This window comes from Gracilinanus agilis, chromosome 6 (assembly GCF_016433145.1).
Source record: "Gracilinanus agilis isolate LMUSP501 chromosome 6, AgileGrace, whole genome shotgun sequence".
Classification (NCBI taxonomy): domain Eukaryota; kingdom Metazoa; phylum Chordata; class Mammalia; order Didelphimorphia; family Didelphidae; genus Gracilinanus; species Gracilinanus agilis.
In genome coordinates, this window is record NC_058135.1 from 88086272 (window position 1) to 88111296 (window position 25025).

At 38.3% G+C, this 25025-nt stretch overlaps 1 protein-coding gene across 3 annotated transcripts in view; it reads left to right on the forward strand.

Moving 5' to 3' along the window:
* ASB5 (ankyrin repeat and SOCS box containing 5) overlaps nt 1-25025 on the forward strand; it is a 77797-nt gene that overhangs the window by 47705 nt on the left and 5067 nt on the right. For 2 of the 3 annotated variants that reach the window (XM_044681531.1, XM_044681532.1), the window contains 5 exons: nt 11338-11417; nt 15350-15457; nt 17044-17194; nt 17352-17486; nt 24271-24462. In XM_044681531.1, the coding sequence (XP_044537466.1) occupies nt 11338-11417; nt 15350-15457; nt 17044-17194; nt 17352-17486; nt 24271-24462 (666 nt within the window). Of the gene's footprint in view, nt 1-11337; nt 11418-12042; nt 12044-15349; nt 15458-17043; nt 17195-17351; nt 17487-24270; nt 24463-25025 lie in introns of all 3 variants that reach the window. The other variant, XM_044681533.1, reaches the window with a different exon arrangement.

Genomic DNA, 25025 nt, shown 5'->3' on the forward strand with positions numbered 1-25025 from the left:
AGAGAGAGAGAGAGAGAGAGAGAGAGAGAGAGAGAGAGAGAGAGAGAGAGAGAGAGAGAGAGAGAGAGAGAGAGAGAGAGAGAAAGGAGTCACACCAAATCTTTATCCTACCTATGCACACAATGCTCACACTTAGAGTGAGAATGCAAATGGGATGCTGGGTAAGAGAGTCCTGGGGAGCAAATACTATCCACATAATAGCGATGAGCATCTGAGAAATTACTGAGGCAGGCCCTTGGTCGCCATATTGCCCCTTCTTGGGACCCATCATCAAAGTCTGTCCAAAATATTTGCCAGAGCTCAACTCTTGTTGTTATGAGTCTTTTCCCTTCGTTTACATGTGTCTTTACATTATTTGTTTATATAGTCCTGTAATCTCCTCCCTCTTTCTCTCTCATGAGTGGGCTGGGTTAGATAGCTGTTTTACTTTAATTATTATTAGTAAACTTTATAAAATATAATACTTAGTATTTTGGGATATCAGTTTTAAAACCCACAGTTCCCCAGTCACTTACAGGCCACAATGAAAGATCAAAGTATGATATCTATGGAGCTGGCTGGGACCTCAGAGGCCATCCAGTCCCACCCCAAATTTTCAGATGAGGTAACTGATGAGTCTCATAAAGCAGTTATTTCCCTTAAAGTGTCAGAAGCTGGATTTGACCCCAGATCCTCTGACGGTAGTGTTTTTCCCCATAGATAATATAAGGTAGAAAATGCTATATTATGTATATGTATATATATTTACACACACACACACACACATACACACAGAAATATTTTTGTTTTATAGGGCATATTCTGGGATCTGTAAAATGTTAGTTTTGAGAATTGCTTTTTCGGATGGTTATGATGGATCCATGGTGAATCCCCCATTTGTTCCCCTGAGCTGCATTTACAAGATGGTCTCAGTGGTAAGGGCAGAGCAGATCCCTGGAAAGAAGCCAGTCATCTGCACCAAGTAGGGACCAGCCTGTCACCCAAGGGCACGCTCATTAGCACCATGTCTAACCCAATTAGGCCAACTAATCCAGACTGAGGAACATCACAGCTCTGTGGGAATGCGACAATGATTGAAATCTTGGTTTCGAGAGTCATTCTTTCACATCTATCTCAGAAGCACAGAATTCTACAGTCGGGAGGGACCTGGGTGGCAGCAAGTCCATCTCCTACCCAGGAAGGAATCTTTACCACAGCATAAGAGCAACTCTTATATGGTACTTTAAGTATTTATAGTATTTATGTATTCGTGTGTGTGTACATGCATGAATACATAAATGTCTTATTTGATCTTCACAGCTATTATCTCCATTTTTACAAGTGAAAAAATGGAGACTGTGAAAAATTAATTGATTTTCCTAATTTTATCTGTGAGAAGATCTGAACTTTCAGGTCTTCCTGACTCCAATCTCAACATTTCTACTCCCTCACCTAGCTGCCATATACATGCCTGATAAATGGCCTTCTATCCTCTAGCTAGATACACAAGTCCCTCTAAAGCCCTCCCTGAGATAAGTAGTAGCCTTTTTCTTGTGGGAAAAGTGAAGCCAAGTGGTTGTGACAGATTCTGGTCTGCATAAGGAATGATTGCCTTCTCTGGGTGACCCCCCAGATTTTTCTCTATCCTGTTTCTGTGAGAGAAACTAAGTTGGTGTGTAACATCTAACACTTTATAAAAAGAGTAGTTTTCAGAGGGGCTGAGGACGTAGAGCTACTCAAAAAAAACTAATAATCAGTAAGAATAATTTATAACTAAGAAAAAAAAGATGATCAGTATTTTTTCAAATGTAGTATATTCATTCAGAGGGTTGCTTTTTTTTTTTTCTTTCCAACCAATAGTTTGTGAAGTGAAAGGTCATATGAAATTGAGCTCCTGTCTCCTTAACAGGATGACGGAACCGAGCGAGCAAACGATGGGATTTTTTTTTTATTTTCATAGAGAGATATGAGTCGTCTTTACCTAAATAGTGGCTGGCTTGAAGTGCCGTGGGGAGATGGAGATTTAGGTATGGCCTGTACCCTGGTAAAAATGATTTCTATTCTTGTGGATGTTTTTATTCTCGAAAGGTAATGTTTACAGAACAGTACAGAGTGCTGTTCCCTGTAAATTATATACCAGATGGCCTGGAACCAGTGTTGTTTCTAAATATAGTCAGAATTACCTCCTATGTAGTTTTCAAGAGAGACCAGAACAGTAGGGGCTCGATTAGCATTTTGAAAACAGCCGTTATTTGTTAAAATTACTCCATTTTGAGTCATTTATCCTAAATGGATAAAATTTAAAGTTTCCTGTTACCAAGTTAAGTTTGGGGGTTGGGTGCGAGGGGGGATTGTTCCTTTTGGAATCTTTAATATTATTTTTGGGGAGCAGGATCTGGTAATCCTCCCCTGACTTAAGGGATAATGGAATTTTGAAACCGTTCGATATTTTACAGGTTTACAAGTGCATCTGATGTGTGGTCCTGGAAAAAGTGGCACGTGGCCATAGCTTGAAACCTATTACAATTGAAAGTAATTACAGATTTGTTGCTGTACAAGGTTGAACAGAAACCACTAGCTGCTCTGTTTGGGAATTCTTGGAGGGGAGAAGAGAGGGCCAAGGTACAAAATAGAACTTGGAATGGAATGGCGCATCATTTGATTTTCACATGTTACCAAAATAATGACAGGCATTTTTTTTTTCCTCATGGGTGTCAGGGAAGTACTTATGAGGGAAGAGATATTTAGAGTGCAGCAAGTAGAACCGAAAACAAATAGAAGAAAAATGGCCAGCTTCCCCCATAGTGATTTAGAGTGTGTGTGTGTGTGCGTGCATGTGTGTACAAATACATATAATGTATACACTAGAATGTATTAATCTATTAGATTTACATAGCTTTGTCCTCTGTGGTATGCTATCACATGGTGATTAATAGCTGCCAATCATTAGCTTAAATAGATTTAAAAATCACTTATTGACTTTATATAATTTGATGAGTGCTGAAAATACTTTGGGTGGTCAATAAATACTGTTTTGTTATTCGTGTTTTTAAGATCCCTCTCCTAGCAGTGTTCTTAGGAATGTACCATCGATCTTTGAGACTATAAGGAAGTAGTAGTAGGGAAGAGGAGAACAAGGACATTATCTCATCTGATCCCCACAACAACCCTGCTATTTATTATTATCATCCCTGTTTTAGGTTAAGTGATTTACTCAGACGAGTAAATGTCTGAAGACAGATTTGAACCCGCATCTTCCTGACTTCTGTTCCTTCCATCTTCTTATCCATCCATTGCCCTATCTAGCCGCCTCTAGAGTGCCTGGAGAGCCCCAGAATCATGGGCTTTGCCGCCTGGCACCAGCGTGACTCAGCTCCCAGGTCCGGCAGGTGTGCCCATTCTGCAGGAGTCTTTGTAAACTGTCATTTCAGATTTACTCAGAGGCGTTCGCCTGCCCGTTGAGTCCAGTATGATGTTGTTATCGTTGTTATTACCACATCCAGTTCCCTCTCCATCCCTGGCACTGTAGAGCAGTGTTCACAGATGGAACGCCAGCGCTCATCTCAGGGACCCAGAGGGCAGTGCTACCCCGAGTTTTGGAGAGAAAGAATTCAAACAAAGTTGTGAGGCAGACGACATGTAAAAAAATTGGGGGGTGGTTTAAAGAGTGAATTCAGACACTTTCTTGTGTCCCTTTTAATAATTGTTCTCTAAGTCTCCCACTCCCCCCTTTCAATTTCTTATCTTACGCCTGCAGACATCTCTGATAATGGGGAGAAGTCAAACCCAATCTTTTTGACTGACAACAAAAACAAGAGCTGAGGGCTGGCAGAGATGAATGTCAGGAATGTCTTCTCTACAAATACCATGGCTAGACCTACTGTCTTTCAGATCTTCAGAATAGTCCCTGAAGGAATATTTGGGGAAATTTCTCTCACTACTTCTCCCTCCTCATTCTTTTTTTCCAGGGCTGTAGCTGGTTAGCTGCCATGCTGAGTAGGACAATGGAAGAACACATTATATGGATGGTCTAGAATAATACTGAACATTATTTATTCTTTAGCTCTAGTTTAGAGATAATTAAATTTATTCAGTCTTGACAATGGAAGAAACCCTCACTCTAACAAATGCCCTGATTAAAATGTGAGTTTTTCATAGAAAGGAATTAATTATTCTATTACTTATTAGCACGGTCTTTTACATAGCAAGTACTCAATGCATATTGGGCAAATCGGACTTAGTGATTTTGCAGTGATTCAACAGAGGCAAGATGGACTAATGATGGCCATTCATTGGCCATTCATTGGCTGGCAAGCTCTGCCTTCAAGGCCCACCTCAGACACATGCTAATCATGCAGTCCTGGGCAAATTAACTTTTTTCAGTGCTCAAATGTCATGTCAAACAAATTTCCAGAGATTTAGCCTCAATATGTTGCTCTTTTTTTATTGCTCTCTGATCAAGATAAATGGAGCTTGCCACCTAATAACAAAGGGTCAGTGTCTTCATCTCCATTTTGCCAAAAGATTCAGAATTGAAGATTCAACTTATTTTTACAGTATGATGTCCTGTAATTTAATTTTTTAAACCCTTACCTTCTCTCTTACAACCAATATTACATATTGGTTCTAAGGCAGAAGAACACTAAGGGCTAGGAAATAGGGGTTAAGTGACTTGCCCAGGGTCACAGAGCTGGGAAGTGTCTGAGGCTATAATTTAATTTTTAACAGGCTTTTTTTAAAAAATGAAAACTGATGTGACCCATTCTGTGCTTTCATTTTTTTAATGGAAGAAACACCCTAAAAAAAGATAAAGGATAATGTACTATTTGAAATTTTCTCATTGCAGTCAAATTGTATACACTGTCCATAGGAAATAAGATCCAAATGCTTATGAATCATTTTTACATTGTTTGCCAAATTACTTTTCAGAAAAACATTCCTATAAAGACTAGAAATTAACCACAGCAGCTCTCAAAATGGGAAATATCAGTGGTTATATCAGCCTAATACTGAGACCATAATTTTCTTTTTTAACAATGTTTGTTGTATAGCTGCCTTGTGAATTTTTTAAAAATCCTATCATTAATGTAATATTTTTATTGTTCAGTCATTTTAGTCACATCAACTCTTCATGACCTCATTTGGGTTTTTCTTGACAAAGATACTAGAATGGTTTGCCATTTCCCTCTCCACCTCATTTTACAGAAGAAGAATCTGAGAAAAACAGGGTGAAGTGACTTGCCCAGGGTCACAGACTTATTGAGTGTTTCAGGGGCTATATTTGGACTCAGGAAAAGAAGTCTTTCTGACTCCAGGCCCAGCACTCTATCCCGAGCCATCTAGCAGTCCCTCATCAAATATTTACTGATTTTTAAAACATTTACTACATGATTAGGGTGCGGGGGTTACATGAAAAGGAACTACTGTACCCACAAAAACTAGTAATGGTAACTCTTGATTAACCGGAACACTCCAACTAGATGATTTATCATTAATTCCATTCCTTAGCTAATTAATGGTTAATGAGGAACTTTTTTTTTGCTTTATTCCATTTTGTTAAAAGTTTTTGTTCTAAAATAGTGATGACTTAAAAAGGCAGCTACTTAAAGGTATTTTTTTGTTTGTTTTTTTGTTTTGTTTTTAACCCTTAACTTCTGTGTATTGGCTCCTAGGTGGAAGAGAGTGGTAAGGGTGGGCAATGGGGGTCAAGTGACTTGCCCAGGGTCACACAGCTGGGAAGTGTCTGAGGCCAGATTTGAACCTAGGACCTCCCATCTCTAGGCTTGGCTCTCAATCCACTGAACTACCCAGCTGCCCCCTGTTTGTTTTTTAATGTGTGATTTCAAGGATGGAGAAAGCCCCTTTCTCGAATGTTGATCAACACTTAACACAGTGCCTAGGACATAGTTGGTGGTTAATAATAAATGCTTATTGACCAGCTAATTAAGAACTTAATCTGACATTGAAATGACTGAGTTAAATGACTTCAGATAGCTAGAATTTGCTTTACATTATCCTGACCTAAATTATCCTTTAAGACAGATGAGTTAGATAATTCTAGTATTATTAGACTATTTGAAAAGATCAATGACTCTATAGGTATGAGCTGTATACCAGGGTACTATATACTGGTACAGACGACATACTTTCAAGTTTTATTTTCATTATTAATATTTTCTCCCATCGCTTTCTTAAGTCTAGAGACAATTAAAAAATAGATCAAGCCCCGATTTGTTGCATTTGCTCATTTCTGAGCTGTAAATGCTCAGGATGTCAAATTTCACAATCAGCTGTTATCCCCAGCTCGTACTAACCAGCAGCAGCACGCCCCTGGATGTGTCTTAGGGGCCATTACTCTCCACATTTCCAGTTTCCTGTATAAATCTCAATCCCTGTGCTGACACAAAACACGTTATTACTGCCCCTCCTGAAAACTACAATTTGAAATATAGGGTTTTATTAAAGAGGAAGTGAAATAAGAAACGGTGCCAAGAGAAACCCACAGGAATTCAGTACAATTACTGAACTGCCTGTCTCTCGATTTTTATTTCCATTTGTATCTAGGAAATAACCAAACTCATTCATTCTGTTCATCCAAGTGGCCTAGGATCTCAAAGAACAGCAACTCACAGCTCACCATTATTTCATAGAGTGCTTTCCCCCTCCTCAAGACAGTTGTCTAAGGTGTAGGGGGGGAGTACAAAGGAAAAAAAAAAAGATAAAATAAAATAAATCTCTTGCTTTTGAACTGGGTGGTGATAAACCTCTATCACCTAGGAAACAGACATGTACCCTGATGACCTCAAAGTCTTTCCTTTACACTAGCATTTCCCAAACTCTGTTCCATGGAATCTTGCTGTTCTGTAGGTTGTAAGTAGTCGTTCTTTTGGGAAGGAAGGAATGGAAAAAGTTTTATTAAATATTTAGTATGTGCAAAATCTCTGTATTAAGTGCTAGAAATCTAAAGAAAAGTCAGGAAGTCCTTGCTCTCAAGAAGCTCACATTCTAATGATGGGAGATAACCCATATGGAGAGGCTTTAGTTGCAAGTCAGATAAAAAGGCCCTGTGGTTCTTCGGCTAAAGCAGCAAGGAAAATGGCAAATGCATCTTCCTTGATGTCATCTGCCTTGATAAAGCCTTCCAATGTTGGACTGTTTGACAGCACCAGAAAGAGTTCAGTGGCAAGAATTTTTCTCTCTAGGTTTTCCATAGATTGGCAGCTGAGAAGAGAGAGAAGTAGAGTACCCACAGAAGTGGTTACCAGTTCAAAATGGCACCAGAGTTACTCTCCTCAATGATGGCTATGAGGGATCAGGCTAGAAGCAAGGAATGGTGCTGGTCTGAGAAGTACTGCTTTTTTAGGCAATGGAAAGTTATGGTTTGACCCATCCAGCACAAACTGCCTTCCATTTCTCTTTGTCTCCTACCTGTTAGGCCTATATCAATCCATTAACATTCATTAGGCACTTATATGCCTGGCTAGTGATATTTTCATATTTAAAACGTTACCTATAAAATCATTTAAGTGTAAAAATATTTATTTCATGTGAAATTTTTTCATTTCATTTTTTAATTTAATTGAAAGTTCATTCATTCGTGAAAAAAATAATTTTTCATCAGGAAAATAGGCTTACATTTCTGTTTTGCTTTTAAATTTCCCTGAGTCATCCTTTATCTCAGGAATTTTCTATAATTCCAGATTCCTTGGAGAGAAGCATTTCTGGCTTCATTACTATATTTAAAACCCCAAAGTACATGTAGCCAAATTAGTTTGTAAAATGTCATGTAGCTATAAAACTTTTAGAACTATGTGGGAAAATAAAACTTTATTTTTTAAAAGAAAAAAAAAACCCTGGAGAAAATATGAAAGGCAAGAAAAGCCATGTCCGAATCTGAGACTATTCAAAAAGACAGCAAACAGATTGCAATATACTTTGCCCCTAACCTGTTGGTGAACTCATCAGGCTTTGAAATGATTACAAAAATTGCTCTCCAGTAGTAGCTCAGTTCCACAGAAGTCTAAGGAGTTTTGATGGAGAGGATTCATGCCAGAATTAGGGGGTTTTTGAAAGTTGCCTTAATTTCTTTAAGCTAAAGGGAAATAACTAATTTCTACATGATCAAAAATTTAGAATAGGAAGAGGCCCTAGAGTTCATCCTAGCCAGCCCCCTTCATTTGGAAAATATAGAAACTGAAGTTAAGTGATTTGTTCAAGGTCAAACAATTATAATATTTCAAATGGGATTTGAACCCAGGCTTTCCTGACTCCTAAGTCGTCCATTACTTTATCCATTATCCAAGACTGGAGGAAGGCTCAAGATTACTCAGTCTATTGCTTCTGATCTGGTATTTGGAAAACAAAAAGAAACTCCCCAAAATTTGCTTCAATTTCCCCATTGCCAGATCATCCCCTAAAGAACCAATTATCAGTGCCCAAAAGATCCCAAGTTTTCCTTAGGGAAAGAACTGATGGGAACATTTCCCTCCTCCCTACCACCAACACCATGAATTTTAATAACACTCTTGGAAGTAATTCAAGTGGGTAAACATTGCCAAAATCTATTGTTACTCAAGACGTAGTAACAACAAGATCAGCCAGTCATCCACTGGGGTCCCAGTGGAGAAGGCAACCAGCTGCTGGCATCCTTCCTCTTACTACCTGGTGTAAAATGACCTTTTAATGATAAAAATAAAAATCTTCCCCCAAATAGGTGTCAGCTTGAGTTTTGCCCAAGCTCTACCCTACAGCTGCTGCTGCTACTTAAGCAGTTGTTATTGAAATAAAGCAACTGCGCAATAAAGGAGAAGTAGTGGGAAGCAGTTGGTTAAGAATCAACCCATGAAGTGAGTATAAAGTAAAATATCACTTTTTGTATGGAAAAGTTCAGTTCTGGTGATTCATCTGGTTCCCTTGGACCCTTGGCAGAGCATTAGCCCAATGTAGGATGTGGTTTTTTAATGTTCAGATAGCATACAGTAAAAACAAAAATAAAAGCAAAAAATGCATATTAGGTATCTGTCCCTGAGCCTGAGTTTCCCACAGTAGGTTGGAGAACTTAAGATTAAGTCTGTTAGGAGGAAACTTTTCAAAACCGGGATCCTTGACTTCTTTCTTATCACAAACTTTTTAACAATGTGTTGAAGCCTATGGACCCTTCTCTGAATGTTTTTAAATAAAGGCAGGAAGTACAAAATTAATGAAAATAAAGATGTGAATTTTTTTCCAACCCAACCCAAGTTCATGGTTCCCTCCAGAAATTGATCCATGGGTCTGTGGATCCCAAGTTAAGAATTCCTTTTCTTAAAGGGTTTGTGGTAGAGACTGGAGAGAATTTCACTTCTTCTTGTAATCTTGCTATATGAGGGCCACATACCAAATTAACAAGTGGGTACAGATGCCTATTCAACCTTTTTAGAGGCATAAAAGGGCAATTTGAGGGGGACATGCTGCTACTACAGCTGTGTGACCCTTCAAACTCCATTTCTCCTTATCTGTAAAATGAAAGTGTTGGGCTAAATGGACTCTAATGTCCCTTCCAACTATAAATTTCTGGTTCTCCTAAGACCTGTGCTTTCTAAAGCCCTTTTTGTGGGTCTTCGATGGCTCAGAAGCAGTGATTTTCTGCTTAAACAATGTCTGAACCAGTCAGAAATTCCATAATGGGACATTCTCTTTCTGGAGCTAAAAGGAAACTCTGGCAACATCATGCTATAAAACGGTGACATCATTCAAGCTTAATTTCAATGTGCTCATCCTATCATTGATATGGGTCCTTTGTCTCCACCGTTGTAGAGGACACTTCATTTTCTTCATCTTGTGCAACTCTTGTCTGTGTCTACCTACCGTGGGCATCTAATTTGCTACCAACAAAAGTGCATCTCTTAAGTATTTTGGTGTTTAGGGGACTTTGTTTTTGTCATTGATCTCCTTGGGGTATATATCTGGCAGTTGAATTTTGGGGTCCTAGAATTTTGGGGTCCCTTCCCTCACATGATTACTATTTGCTACCCAGAATGGTTGGATCAGTGAACAGAGTAGTAGTGTACCTGTCTGCCTCCATCCCTACCAGCATTGATTATTACCATCTTTTGTCATCTGCCAATTTGCTAGGTGTTGGGTAAAACCGTAAGGTAAAACTTAAAAGATTGTTTTGACTTGCTTTTTTAAAATCATTAATGCTTTGGAATAGTCTTTCATAGTATTGTTAATAATCTGCAGTTCTGGGGCAGCTAAGTGACTCGGATAGAGAGCCAATCCTAGAGCTGGGAGGTCCTGGGTTCAAATATGGCCTCGGGCACTTTCTAGCTATGTATGACACCCTGAGCAAGTCACTTATACTCTACTGACTAGCCTTTACTGCCTTGGAACTGATACTTATTCTAAGACAGGTAAGGTTTTTTTAAATAATAATAATTTGCAGTTCTGTTTTGAGAAATATTTGTTTTTATCCTTTGACAAATTTTCTGTGAATGATTTTTGGTCTTAATATATTTCTGTTTGTTGTCTATATATCTGAGATATCAGATCCTTTCAGAGACATTTAATACAAAGGTTTTTTCCCCCATTTGACTTCCCTTCTTATTGTAGCTGCATTAACTTTGTTCTTGCAAAAGGAATTTTTCGGTTGTGTAATTTAAATTGTCTGTTTTATATTTTGTAATTGCCTCAATCCCTTGTTTGGATAAAAATTTGCCCCTTACATCCAGCTGTGAAAAAATATATGTTCTGCTTCTTTTCATTATTATATATGATCTTTAATATTTTGTTCATATATTAATTTGAATTTATTGTAGAAAATGTTGTAAAATGTTGTTCTAACAGCTAATTTCAGGCAGACTGATTTCCAGTTTTCCCAGAAGTTCTTATCAAATGGTGATTTTTTTTCACTTTGGCAATCTGTATTTTAAGGTTATTGAACACTGGTTTATTGAGTTTCATTGTTTCTGATTTTTCTTTATTCAGTCTGTTCCACTGATCTACTTTTCTTTTTTTTTAACTGTTGTAATTGTTGTAAGGAAGTGCCTTTCTTTTGTGTAAATGATTAAAACTTAATAACTGAGAAATTCTTCAGTAAAGTGAATGCACTGGGTTGAATGTTCAGATGTTGTTGCTGTGGTCCTCTGACTTCTCTCTGGGGTAGCCCTAGCAGGACAGGTCTGATCCTGGCAGAGTTTGGGAATACACCCAGAAAGATATAGCAGACCTGGAATACTCTTAATCCCAGGAGGTCCCAGGACAAGCAAAGTTATTTGGGCATTTCATTGACAATTGAATCTACTCTTCATTGGTAATAATACAGGGATAGCAGGAATTAATTTTACTTATGGGTTTTGGTTTGTTGGTGGTTTTTGGTAGGTTCTTGGGCAGATCGATCACCACTTCATGAAGCAGCAAGTCAAGGCCGTCTTCTTGCTCTGAAGACTTTACTATCACAGGTAAGAAATGACATGAATCTTTAAAACTTCCCTATTTCCATTCATGAAGTACCTTATTGAGTATTCGCAATACTGGGCTGTTTGGAACAGTCAGAATCATTGCCTCTAATGGTCAGAGGGGAGCAGAATAGCAAGTTCCTCAATTAGATTGTAAGCTCCTTGTGAGGGCAGCATCTTTTTATCTCTTTTTTGTATCCACAGCAATTAGCACAGCACATAGTAGATGTATAATGAATGTGGATTGATTTATTGATTGATGACTATTAAGATTATCTGAATCCAGGTTGCCTGACTTTCTAGTCCAGTTCTCTTCCCATTGTGCCATCCTGATACTCAGTAATTTCTTTTTTCTGACACTGAGGAGGCCAAGTAAAATAGTGGAAAAATACAAATCTGGGTTCTTTCTAGTCCTGGCTCAGGCACTAATCAGAAGCATAACCTTATATGAGCCATTAACCCTCTGCATCATCATTTCCATCCATAAAATGATAGAAACGGCCTAGGTGATTCCTAAAGTTCTTAAAATCTCCAAACATGGAAAAACCTTATGGAAATTTTGCTACATATAATAGAGAAAGGAACCCATAAAAGGTCAGGAGATTCAAAAGAATAATTTCCTACAAAGGGTCACAAAGTTCTTTGAAGAAGAGCCAGCCTTCTAAAGATTTTCCTTAGCAGATGTCCAAAAGACATTGAAATCTGAGATTATAGTATATGGCAGTTTTTGGAACCACTCTTCATAAGGCCTCCCAGGAAATCTTGTAATGTTTGATAGAAGTTTGAGGAATCCTAAATCCAGATTGCTATGAGAATTGATTTTTCATATGCTGTATTAATGCTTATATTACTCTTGAGAATTACTGCGTATTCTGGGATCTGGGTAGAGATACCATCCAGTCTGCTGCTTCTGGCATTTTCTTTGTCTTTGGGAATCCCAAAGAATGTCTTCCTTTTTCAACAGAATTTGATTAATAAATAGGAGAGAAGAGTTCCTTTCCTCTATAGGTGAATTGTCCACCCACCTATGGTGATAGGGATGGGTGGAAAGCTGATGCCCTACCTTAATTAGCTGTCACCAGTTAAAGATGTCTTGGGATGTTCAAGGTAAAGACCGAATAATGAACTCCAAAAAAATCTATATATTGAGCTGGATGGCCCAGCTTGGGTCATGCTTGCTCACAAGAGAGCCAAGGAAAAATTAAAGTCACTTTTTTGGTTATGATACTTAACTGATAAACCTAATGTAATTGGTAAACTTGTATTCTTACCCCAAAATCAGTCGATAATTTTAAATATAGCCTTGCCATATGCCAGTGAGAAAGAGGCTGCATAATGCAGTGGGGGGGGATCCCCTAAAAACTAAAACTGAATTTAGGATTAGAGGACTGGGGTTCAAATCTCAACTCCTCTTCCTTGTTACCTGTGAGATTGTGAGCAAGCCATTTAACCTCTGGGACTCACTTTTTTTTAAAACCCTTAACTTCTGTGTATTGGCTCATAGGTGGAAGGAAGAGTGGTAAGGGTGGGCAGTGGGGGTCAAGTGACTTGCCCAGAGTCACACAGCTGGGAAGTGTCTGAGGCCAGATTTGAACCTAGGACCTCCCGTCTCTAGGCCTGACTCTCAATCCACTGAGCTACCCAGCTGCCCCTCACTTTTTTGATCTGTAAAATGAAGAAGACTCTAAAGTTCCTTCCAGTTCTGATTCTTCCACCATTTTGAATCTGTCCTCTTCCATTCTGAGAATGACTGATCCTAGAGTAGTGTCTCATACAACTGGAGATAGGCTAGAAAACAGCAGAGAGAAGAGCAAAGAGAGCATGAGTCACAAGACAGCTAGGAAAAAGGCTTTTGGATTTTGATGCTATTAGGGTATTTATGATAGCCTACCCGAGTAAGGCTTTTTCCTGTTTCATTTAATATTAGGGCCCGTGTGCAGAAGAATTAAATCCTCCATCAGTAGACCCTGTCTGAGATCTTCAGTAAAGTTCTGAGAAAACTGTGGTACAGTAGTAGAAAGAGGATTATCTTGAGTGAGTCAAGAATCTGGCCTAGCTGCTTGACCATTGGCAAGTCACTTGCCTAGCTCTTGCCCTTCTGTCTTATTGCTGTTACTAAGACAGAAAGTAAAGGTATAAAAAAAAGGAGTGAATCAAAGAACTGGCTTCTGTTTTACCTTGACTATTAACTAGCTATGTGACTTTAGGCAAGCAGCTTCCCTTCCTGGGCTGTTTCTTCATCTTTAAAATGTCGGGATTGAAACAGATTGGCTTGAAAATCCCTTCCTACTCTTAATTCCATAATCCTAAGAGTCCCTTGTACTTGGTCCTATGACTATAAATTGGTTACATGATGCATCACAAAGTAAACCTAGAATAGATTTTGATAGTTGCTTTAGGCAGTCTAAGAGCAGAGATTTCATCAAAGCAACCCACCAAGTCTACAATTATTTTGAATGAAGATCACAGATTGTTAGGGCTGAAGAATGCAAAAGTTATTTTGCTTCTATTGTAATTAACAAAGGAATGGACTACAGGACTGACGTTTTTCCTCAGCCTAAATTGCCTGGAGCACCATTATTATATTTTATAAATCCCAGCAAAGCAAGAAAGAACCACTAAAATGCATTCTCTCCTCATCTTTCCTCACTCACTGTGGGGTGGGGAAGGAAGGAAGGAAGGAAGGAAGGAAGGAAGGAAGGAAGGAAGGAAGGAAGGAAGGAAGGAAGGAAGGAAGGAAGGAAGGAAGGAAGGAAGGAAGGGAAGGAAAGAAAGGAAGGAAGGAGAGAGGGAAGGAGGGAGGGAATATTATGTGACAGCAGTTTCCTGATTTCATGGGGAGTTGCTGCCTAAAGAATTACCAAGCCCCAACAAACCTTTAGAAAATAAAGAGATTTATTAGGTGGGAAAATCAAATGGTTGAGAGGCAAGATGGAGTTTCTTTGACCAAGGATAGGAGACTCTAGTTTACATAGTTTTACAGGCAAAGCTGGTGACATGTGGCATACAAGAACAGAAAACTGGGGAGAAGGGGGGGTGCCTGAGGTTAGGAATGCTGTCTATCAGTGAGATATGCAGATCTCAAAAGTATGGAACATGCATGCCATCTTTGCCCCTTTATCAGGGATGGTTTGCTCCTGGCCTCACCCCATTCCTGAAGTCAGAAGCTCAGAGGAGTCCTTGAGGTGTCCCCTAGAATTTCTGGTTTTCCTGTGTCCCACTACAGTCAGGAAACAAAGAATTCCTTATTGCTCTTTCTAGTCTGGAATCCTTCTAGTGACTTGGAGTTTCCAGGGGGCCCCATACCCGAAAGAAGGAAGTTACAGAATCCCAAACAAAGATCACCAAACACATCATTTTGAAAAACATCACATTCTATTAAGATTATATTTTATTACATGTGAAGACAATATACATTTACAGCTGAAGGGCATGGCAGTGTTCTCTTTCTTCAGGTACCTTCTAAGGAATTAAACATTTCTATTTTTCAGAGAATCCTTAAAGGATGCATCAAATTGGAGACAGTTTAAAAAAAAAACAAAGGCTATAATATAAAGAGCACATGATAGTTGGTTGTTTTGTGTTGTTGTTTTTTTCTAAAAGTGAGCATCAGACTTGGATTTATTGCCATATCAAACCTTGGTATGAAAAGTGCCCTCACGATAGGTCCAAAGCAGTACCAATGGCTCAGTCTGGTGGGGGTAGAGTCATAAGGATTTCTGTAGCACCTACTGTTTGCAAGGCTCTGCCTCACCTTAACTTGAATATTCCCTCAGACTGTCTTTACCTCTCAGACAAATTAATTCCTGCTCCACTGAAACCTTAGAAGTCTCAGGTTTTCCATTGCCTTGTTCCTCTCAGCTGCTATGGATGATAGGTGGCTTTGCCTAACACCTTTCCATCTCATCTTTGAAAGTTATCTATGTCACATTTAGGGATATAATGTAAATACGGTAACGATCGACCATGTCACTCCTCTGCATGAAGCCTGCCTGGGAGATCATGTCGCTTGTGCCAGAACTCTTCTTGAAGCTGGAGCCAATGTAAGTATCTTTTTTGAAAACATCCTGAAGCCCCTCCATTCTTAAGTTGTCTTCTGTAGCTATTGCTTGATTCCTCTCAGACTTTAGCCCTGATCATAGCTCTTTTCTGCTTTAAAATCAGTGGCTCCCATTTGCCTCATGAACCAGAGTAAGTTTGACATTCAAGGCTCTCCAAATTCTGACTCCTCACCTGCCTTCTTCCCCTACTCCTATATGTAGACCCTCTCTTGTATTCCAACTAGACTTCCCTATGCTTTTTTCTGCTGTTGCTCTTTTCCTTATACCATTTCCTCTCCCTAGAGTACCTCAATCTTACCTTCTGTTCACAACCCTGCTTATCATTCAGTATCACCTCCAATACCAGTGGTACAGTGGATAGCTTGGAGTCAGGAAGAACTGAGTTCCAATCCAGCCTCAGACACTCGCTAGCTAGAGTCACTTAACTGCTGTTTGCCTCAGTTTCCTCTTCTTGCAAATGAGGAGAATACTAGTCTCTACCTTCCAGGGTTGTCATAAAGATCAAATGAGATCATAATTGTAAATGATTAGCACAGTGCCTAGAACATCGTAGACACTACATGTTAGCTGCTCTTATTGTTATTATTCCTTCCATGAAATCTTCACTAAAACTCCCAATCTGATGTGGCCCCGTCCTCCAGCCTCCCCTCTCCCAGCAACACTGCCTTTGTATCTCTTTATGAACTTGGACAAGTAGCCCAGCCTCAGGACCTCAGACAGCTCTCTAAGAGAACAAGTTGAAAGACATAAATAAACTCTTGGTGGGGAAGGGACTGTCTTTTGTGTCATTTTGTATCTCCAGCACTTAACAAATTTAGCACTGCCCAACCATCCCACTTTTTTTTAAACCTTTACCTTCTTGGAATCAATATTGTGTTTTGGTTCCATGGCAGAAGAGTGGTCAGGGAAAGGGGGTTAAGTGACTTGCCCAGGGTCACACAGCTGGGAAGTGTCTGAGGCCAGATTTGAACCTAGGACCTCCCATCTCTAGGCAATAATATTTGTAAAGCACTTAGCACAGTGTCTGGTAAATGCTCTCAATCCACTAAGTCACCCAGCTGCCTCTCTGTCCCACTTTTTGATCTCCATTTGAAGCAGTCATCTATTTTCATAGTCTGGTCTTTCCTTCCCTGACTGACATGATTGCATTCCTATTGGTCTGTCAGTCAATATTGGCTTATTGAAAAAAATGTACTATAAGATCAGCCTTTGTATTTGTATCTCGATATATTTAAATCCAAAAAAGAAAAGGGAATATGTTGGGGGCAATGGGAGTGTTCAATAGCATGGCCTATTGGAACCATTACTGCTATCTCTGGTCCCTTTTTATGGGTCCTGCGTGATGAGAAACAAAAAAGAAAACAACAGGAATTGTAAATGGCCCCTATTCCGATCAAGCATTTTGTCATTGGACAATTGACTTATTCTAGGTCTTAAGTTTAAAAAAAAAAAAAAGGACTCATTCTTCTAAAAGTGGCATAGGAACTTTTTTTTTTTTATACCCAATGAAGTCCTTATCATATTTGATTTTGGTAGTCCCGTTCTCAGCTTTCTCCAATTTCTTTTAGGTGAATGCAACTACAATCGATGGTGTGACCCCATTATTCAATGCCTGCTCCCGAGGAAGTGCCAGTTGTGTTGAACTTCTGTTAGAGTACGGTGCTAAAGCCCAGCTAGAATCATGCCTCCCCTCACCGATGCACGAGGCAGCCAGCAGAGGTAGGCTTTGAGTATCCCACATGTGGGTGGTCCATTGGGAAGGAAGCAAGACGAGTTCAAAGAATGCAGTGTATTGTGGAGCTCCAGGAAAAGAGGGGAAGGGAAGGTACATTCTCCAGAAGAAGAATGAACTCTTCCATGTTGTGTATATTGGCAGGTCACTGTGAATGTCTAGAAGCCTTGATATCATGGGGCATCGATGTTGACCAAGACATTCCTCACCTGGGAACCCCTCTGTATGTGGCTTGTATAGCACAGCAATACCACTGCATCCAAAAACTTCTTTATGCAGGTAAAATTTTTATATGTATGTGTATAAAGATTTTTCAGATATCTATAAATTGATATTGTAATATAGGTGTCTATAATAGGCACATCTATCTCTCCATATATCCTTAAAGTGCTTTCTATTGTTTACTTTGCATTTTGACAGCCAGCAATTTCTCCATATTTCCATTGCTTTTAAGCATTTTTCTTAAGTACATTTTATTTTCATAGAAATTTTTCTAGGGAAATCATGCTAGTATGATGTTCAACTGACCTGCCAGAATCCCATTCTTATTGAATCGAACAGTGAAACCTGCACAAGAATAATGCTTCTCTTGAAATATCAAGCTGGTATCAGCAGTTAAGTACTGTTTTGGGTTATACTGGACATAGAGAGCCCTGTGCCTCCTGTTATTGCTGCTAAGGAAAAAAGCAGCATGATCAAGTTGCCGGAATTTGAGTATAACATGGACAAAGCTATCCTTGTCCCAGATTACATCCTGCCAAAGCCAAATAGAAGCAGTTTGGCCATTACCCACTCTTCCCCTCTTCAGATCCTGTACTCCAGCCGGACCGACGAGTTCACATTCTCCTAAATATACCTGCGTAGGGCTCACCTCAGCTGTCCTGCACATGCTGCTTCTCTTATTTGAGGTGCTCTCTCCTTTCTTTCAAGATGTAGCTCTAGCCTCCCCGTCTCTGAAAAGCCTTTCCTTGCCGTCTCAACCCTATTACCAGGATCCTTGTTCCTACTGAGCAGTGAATAGACCGCTGGGTCAAAAGTCAGAAAAAATCTTGAGTTCAAATCCAGTTTCAGACATGGGACTTGGGAAGTCACTGAACCCCTGTCTCGGTTTCCTCAGCTGTAAAATAGGGATAATAATAGAACTTCCTTCCAGGATTATTATGAGAGGATCAAATGAAATAATATTTGTAAAGCACTTAGCACAGTGTCTGGTAAATGCTATCATTATAATTATTTTACATTTTTTACTTTTAAGATAGTGTTTAGATGGGGAAAATTTTAAATTCATGGAATCCAATAGTAAATTATCCCAGAAATGGCAATTACGATCTTTTTAATAGTCTGCCACTATAATGATACCAAACATTTGAAGCCTAGCTCCAGTTGTTAATGTTTGGTACCAATGTGTAAATAGAAAATATGGAGCAAGGAGACAAGAGTTTTGCATTTCACAGCAAAAGTCAAGTCTTTCTGGATGTCTTCCATCTTCTATCCCCTCCCAATATATATGTACTTAAAGTGTTAGTATGCATATATAGAGATTTAATTTCTGTTGGTTTTAAGTCTATAATAATAAGGGATTAGATCAATTGAAGCTCACCAAGTTAGCTGTGAGAGGAAATAGGAATTTGTGCAACACAGAGCTCTTTTAGTATAAGGATACCCTGGTGGAAAGAATCTCTCCATCAATGCACATCTACAACTTAGATCTTATTTACTGTATGATCTCATTTTACACAAATTCAACACACATGAAATGAGGTCTATGTTATTGGTAATAAAAAAAAGGGCAGAAAAATCCATAAAATAAAAATTTTCATTATGTGCTAAATCCATGCCATCTTCCCAGGCAGCATAAAATCTTGCAGCAGTTTGCCCAATCTTGCTCATTCTCACTCTGAGAAGCCTTAATATGAGTCATTATATTGTTTTACACCAAACATTAGCTTCCTGAGAGTCTTTGTGTAGATTCTCATTCATAACAAGTTGTGTTCTTGTCAGAGCAATTTTTCTCTTTGTTTCCTTAATACTCACTCTTTAGTTATTAATAATGGCCCCAAAGTAGAAGAGTAGAGATACTGGTAGCTCTGGTAAGTCTAGGAAAAGTTATAAAGAACCTAGAGGGCATGCTCATATAAAAATATTAATTACATAATGGAGTTTCCTATTATTAAGCATGATTTCCAACTTATTCAAAGAATCTTGGAAAATATTGGTTGAATAAAAACAAGATCTTACTGTTAGAGTAAAGTCTTAGGGAATTTCCTGGAGACTCAAGTCGGATTTGCTCTTAGTCACACCTCTAATCTGTTTCCATATCAGGATTTGAACTCATATCTTGCCAACTCCAACACTGGACCCCTGATTCAATATGCCACATTGCATTTCATTTTTAAAATAAAGTTGTGGAAATAGTCTCTTAAAGGAACTGTAAATATGTAAGATTTGAAAACCTAAGTGTGTGTACAAAATAAAAATATAGATATTCAGAAACTTCTTTTTAAAAAAATACCTAAGGTTTTTTGGGGAAGTCATTTCAGAAACTGAAAACTTACGGAAGGAACAATGTGGTTATACTTTAATAAAAATGCATTCATTTATGATGAATTCAGTATGAAAATTCAAATAACCCAAATATCATCTAACAGATTATTATTAAACAAACTTTCAAAGTAATGTATATTTGTCTAGCATTGAATTTTTTCCCCATCTCTACTTATGATATACTAAATCAGGCTTAACAAACCCCATTTGCCAGTGCAAGGCTTTTTTTTTAACAGATAGTATAGAAGATTTACCCAAGTTATTTCTATCACTGAGAGCCCCAGGAAATGAAACAAAAATAATTGGCCTTCCCCTGCTACTTTCCTCTTGCTTTTTTTTTTACTTTTGTCTATTTTAAAGTTAATAGACACCAAATAAAACGGGCATTTCCATATACAACATAGAAGAGAACAAGAGGGAAAACCGCACATTTCTATTTCCTAGAGCTTGTCTTTCCTTTTAAGTCTACTGTAAGTTTAACATGTAACTTTCAAAGCTGTCCTGCTTGCCTGTAGCACTTTAAATTTCAAAGTAATTTCATATACCCCTACCTAATTAGGTATTTAGGACAACTGTATGAGACAGAATAGGGCAGGAACTGCTAGCATCTGTATTTTGCAGATCAAAGAAAACAGGCTAAAAAGCAAAGTTATTTGCCCAGAGACACAAAGATGATAAATAGAATAAAGACGATGAACCATATTTTCTGGTTTCCTGCTAGAATAGGATTTATGGTTTGACCTGTGGCCTAATATTTGAGGGACATCTCATTCTGGATTCCACCTTCCTAAACATTTCCAGGGTGTCGGTATCCCTGAAGCCCTTTGATGGGGCTCCGATCTCACTGATCTCTCCCTCTGTTGGTGGGCTGTTTGGTGGAACCCTTCAGCCATGCGACAGAGTACAGAAAAATTGAAGTCTGCCTCTTAAATGTTCTTGTCATTTGGCCTGTCAATAGATGCTTTGTTTTCAATGTAATAATATAGTTTGCTTTTCCATACATAATGCTGAGTTGTGTATATACCTAGATATAGATAGTCTGTGTATCTGCACATATATATGAAATTTATGCTTTATCAGCTTAAACAAAAAATAATACAGTAACAGGGAAGACTTTTTTGTCTTAATGGCTCATTTGTGAGCTTGCCAAGAAAAAACATTTCTATTGCTTGTAAATGAAGAAGAGGAGTTGATTCAAGTCAGGTCAACAAACAACATGAATTCAGCACCAGCTTCATTTCAGAGCATTTTGCTATAGGGAGATTTTTCAAAAGCACTATTTTACACACTGGAGTGCCTAATTTAGCATAACTAAATGCTCAATTCTCTTCCATCCCTAAAAATTTCTCGCTAAAATCTGCACTCTGCTAAAATCCCACAAAGATACTGTCCTGTGTTTCTCCTCCCTCTCTTGGCCAAATCCTTTGAAAAAGTTATTTTATAAAAAAAATTTTATTTTTATAAAAGTTATTTTAAAAGACACTTGGTGCCTTCTCTTCTTTTTCTCTCACTCTTTTACATCCTCTGCAATATGGCTTCCAACCCCATTCCTCAATGGAAGTCGATTTCTCCAGTTTCCCAGTGATTTTCTAATTGCCCAGTCTGATGGCTTTTCTCCTTCTGTTTACCCTGTAGGCAGTATTTGATTTGATACTGCTAACCAACCACCTTCACCTGGATGGTCTCACTGGGTTTTTTGGTGGTCTTTCTGTCTCTTGCTTCTCTCCTGACATGTCTGAATCTTTCTTCTTAATCTCTTTTGCCAGATCTTCATCCTTTGACTGTAGGTGTCCTTCAAGGAGCTGTCCTAGGCTTTCTTCTCTTTCCCCTCTCTACTGTGGGTTCTTAACCTCTTTTGGGGAGCCTTGGGTCCTTTTGACAGCCTAGTAAAAAACCTGTGGACTCTTGAAAGTTTTTTGTCACCTACATCCAAAATTAAAGGAATTGTGAAATTTTAGTTAGAGGTTTCTGAACATGAGTATATACTTTTTTCCCCATCCAAGTTCACAGATCTCCTGAGATCTATTCATGGATCCCAGGATAAGAGCCTCTGCCCTGTTACCCTGTCATAGGTGATCTCATCAGCTCTCATGCATTCAGTTATCTTTATGCAGGAGATTTCCAGATGTATTTGGTCAGCCTTCCTGTCTGGAGCCTCATCAACTGAGCCTCTTAAACCCAAGATACCTAGAATAGAATTGTGTTGTTTCCTTCTAAAACCTACCACAGTTCAGAACCTCTTTATCGGAGCTGAGGTCATTATCTTTCTCTCAGGCACCAGGTTTTCCACCTTGATGTCATCCTCGACTTCTTCCTCTTGCTAACTTTACATAGTCTGTGCATGGCCAAGTCTTAGGGTTCTTTCTTTAGAACATGTGCCCCCCTTTCACCTATGTCCTCTCCTCTCCTGATCCAGAGACACCACCCTAGTTCAAGCTTTTTCATCTATTGCCAAGTCTAATTGCAAAAGTCTTCTAACTGGACTCCCTCTTCCAGGCTATCCTCCATACAAGTGCCAAAGTGATTCCCTGTTCAGAAAACTCCAGTGGCTGTGTTATTCCTAGGATCAAATACAAACCCTCTATTTGTCATTGTTCAGTCATTTCAGGCATATCCAACTCTTTGTGACCCCCATTTGCAGTTTTCTTGCCATTTAGTTCTCCAGCTCATTTTTCAGATGGGGAAACTGAGGCCAAGAGGATTAAATGACTTGCTGAGGGTCTCACAAGTCACTATGTATTTGAGGCCATATTTGAACTTGGAAAGATGAGTTTTCCTGACTTCACTCTCCTGTGCTGCCCCCAAATTATTCTTTTTAGCTGTTCCTCATTTCTGTAATGCTCTCCTTCCCAATTTCTGCCCCTTAGAATCTCTGGTTATTTCAAGATTCAGTTACTCTACCACCTCATGAAGGAAGCCTTTTCTGATTCTCCAGATACTATTTCCTTTCCCTCTAAGATGATCATCCATCTAGTCAGTATTGTAAGAAATAAAGAAAAACTGGGCTATAATTAATTCTGAGCTTGAACTGACTTTATTTGTGGGCAGAGAGAGTCAATGGTCTCATCACACCTAGTCTGTGATGAAAGACCTCTTGAGGATATTCACATTTGTTTTATAGGCTTTTGACAGTTGATATAAATCACTGATGAACAAAACCCCTATATTCAAAGTATGCTAGCTAACAATTGACAAATTCTAATATAAGATCCAAGCATTTTATTGATGTTATAACTAAAACCCTTATACAATTTTACTCTTCAAAACAGTTATATATATTCATATCTTTGAGTCTTAAAATCTGAGGACCCAATTATTGCTAGGAAAGGAAATATCATTTGTATAAATATAAAATTTATTAAATAAAATTTAAATTAAAATTTTAAATATATAAATATAAAATTTTTAAAATTAAAAATAAACATTATTTTAAATCCTATTTTTTACAACTGACTCTATGATTGCTTCTGTAATCTTTATCCAGAACCAGAGTTTAGTCAAGCTGTATACTTATCTCATTCCAAGGTTGATAGCAGGAATTCTTAAGCTAACTCTTCTCCTCAATGATCACTGCTTATATACAGTTAATTAACAGCTGGAACTGCCCTTTCTAACATCCTAGTTACAGATACTATCTATATGAGATGACTTGATTTTACAATAAATGACATAAAAGTAATAAAATTTTACTTCATGTATATATTATATGTATATGAATACACATATATTTCAATTCATGGCTTATTCTAGTGTGTGTGAAATTGTTCAAATATGGAATTGATTTGATGCTATTTTATAATATATATTTATTTTATTTATTTAAAATATATTTATTTTAGTTTTCCAGTAGCTACAGTGCTATTCCAATGGAGAAGTAGAACAAAGAGATATTTGGGTATATACACATACATTTGTATTACAAATATATGTCCATAGACTCCCTGGTAGAACAAAAACTCCTTGATGGTGAAGACTGTTTTTTTTTTCTTTGTATCTTTAGAGCTCAGCAGAGTGCCTGGAACACAGGAACTGTTTCATAAATGTTTGTTGCCCAATTGATTCTTATTTGTTAGGAAATAAGAGGGACATCTTATAGAAGACTACTTAAGATCATTTAATACGGATTCTGTAAAATTATTGTGAACCATTCATAATTTCTTTACAGAATTATTTGTCTAAATAATTTGCTTTAGTAGTCCTTGGACTATCTAAGTTCTCTTTCCTTTTTCTTTTTTTTTTTTTAAACCCTTACCTTCTGTCTTGGAGTCAATACTGTGTATTGAGTAAGATTGGTAAGGGTAGGCAATGAGGATTAAGTGACTTGCCCAGGGTCACATAGCTGGGAACTGTCTGAGGCCGGATTTGAACCTACGACCTCCCGTCTTTAGGTCTGACTCTCAATCCACTGAGCTACCCAGCTGCCCCTGGACTATCTACGTTCTAAGTTGCAAGTATATAACAGTTTAGGATTTTTAGGATTTTAATAGTCTTTTCTCCATCCTCCCCTTTCCATATGTAGGTGCTGACGTACAAAAAGGCAAATATTGGGACACTCCGTTACATGCTGCTGCTCAGCAGTCCAGTATAGAGATTGTGGGTGCCCTGCTTGAATTTGGGGCTGACATCAATGCGAAAAATACAGAGCTTCAGCGGCCTGTGGATGTAGCCACTCCCAAAAGCTTGGTGGAGAGGATGTTGCTGCAGCAGGAAGGTAAAGGGGGATTTATATATGGACACTCTTAAAAATGTTTGGAATTGTTAAACCCATGGTTTATTCATATGTGTGTGCCCCTTCTTCAAGTAGGAAGTTGATTTGATGTGATGTATTTTATAGTGTTCAAATTCACAGAATAGCACAATATTTTTCAATGCTGTTTCAGTAGAGAAGTTGAACAAAAATTATGCTGAGAAAGAATTTTAATGCTGAAACCCAAAATGTGAAGTTTATTGGGTGGTAGTTGTTATGCTGAACAAAGTTGAGACCTCATTTCATCTCTAAGTAATCTTAAACCATATTTGGCATTTCATGTTCATCTCTGGGCACTATATTTTAAGGAGGACTCGGATAATTTGGGAAGCATCCAAAATAGGGTAAAATGAGATACTGAAAAGCTGCTGATGATGGGTAAAATTGGGTGGTTTGGCCTGTGAAGAGAGAACTTAATTAAAGGAAACATTAAAGCTGTCTTCCAAGTATCTGAGCTTGTCATGTGAACAAGAGATTAAATTCTTTTTCTTACTACCAAAAGACAGAATCTCAAGCAGTGGGCAGAA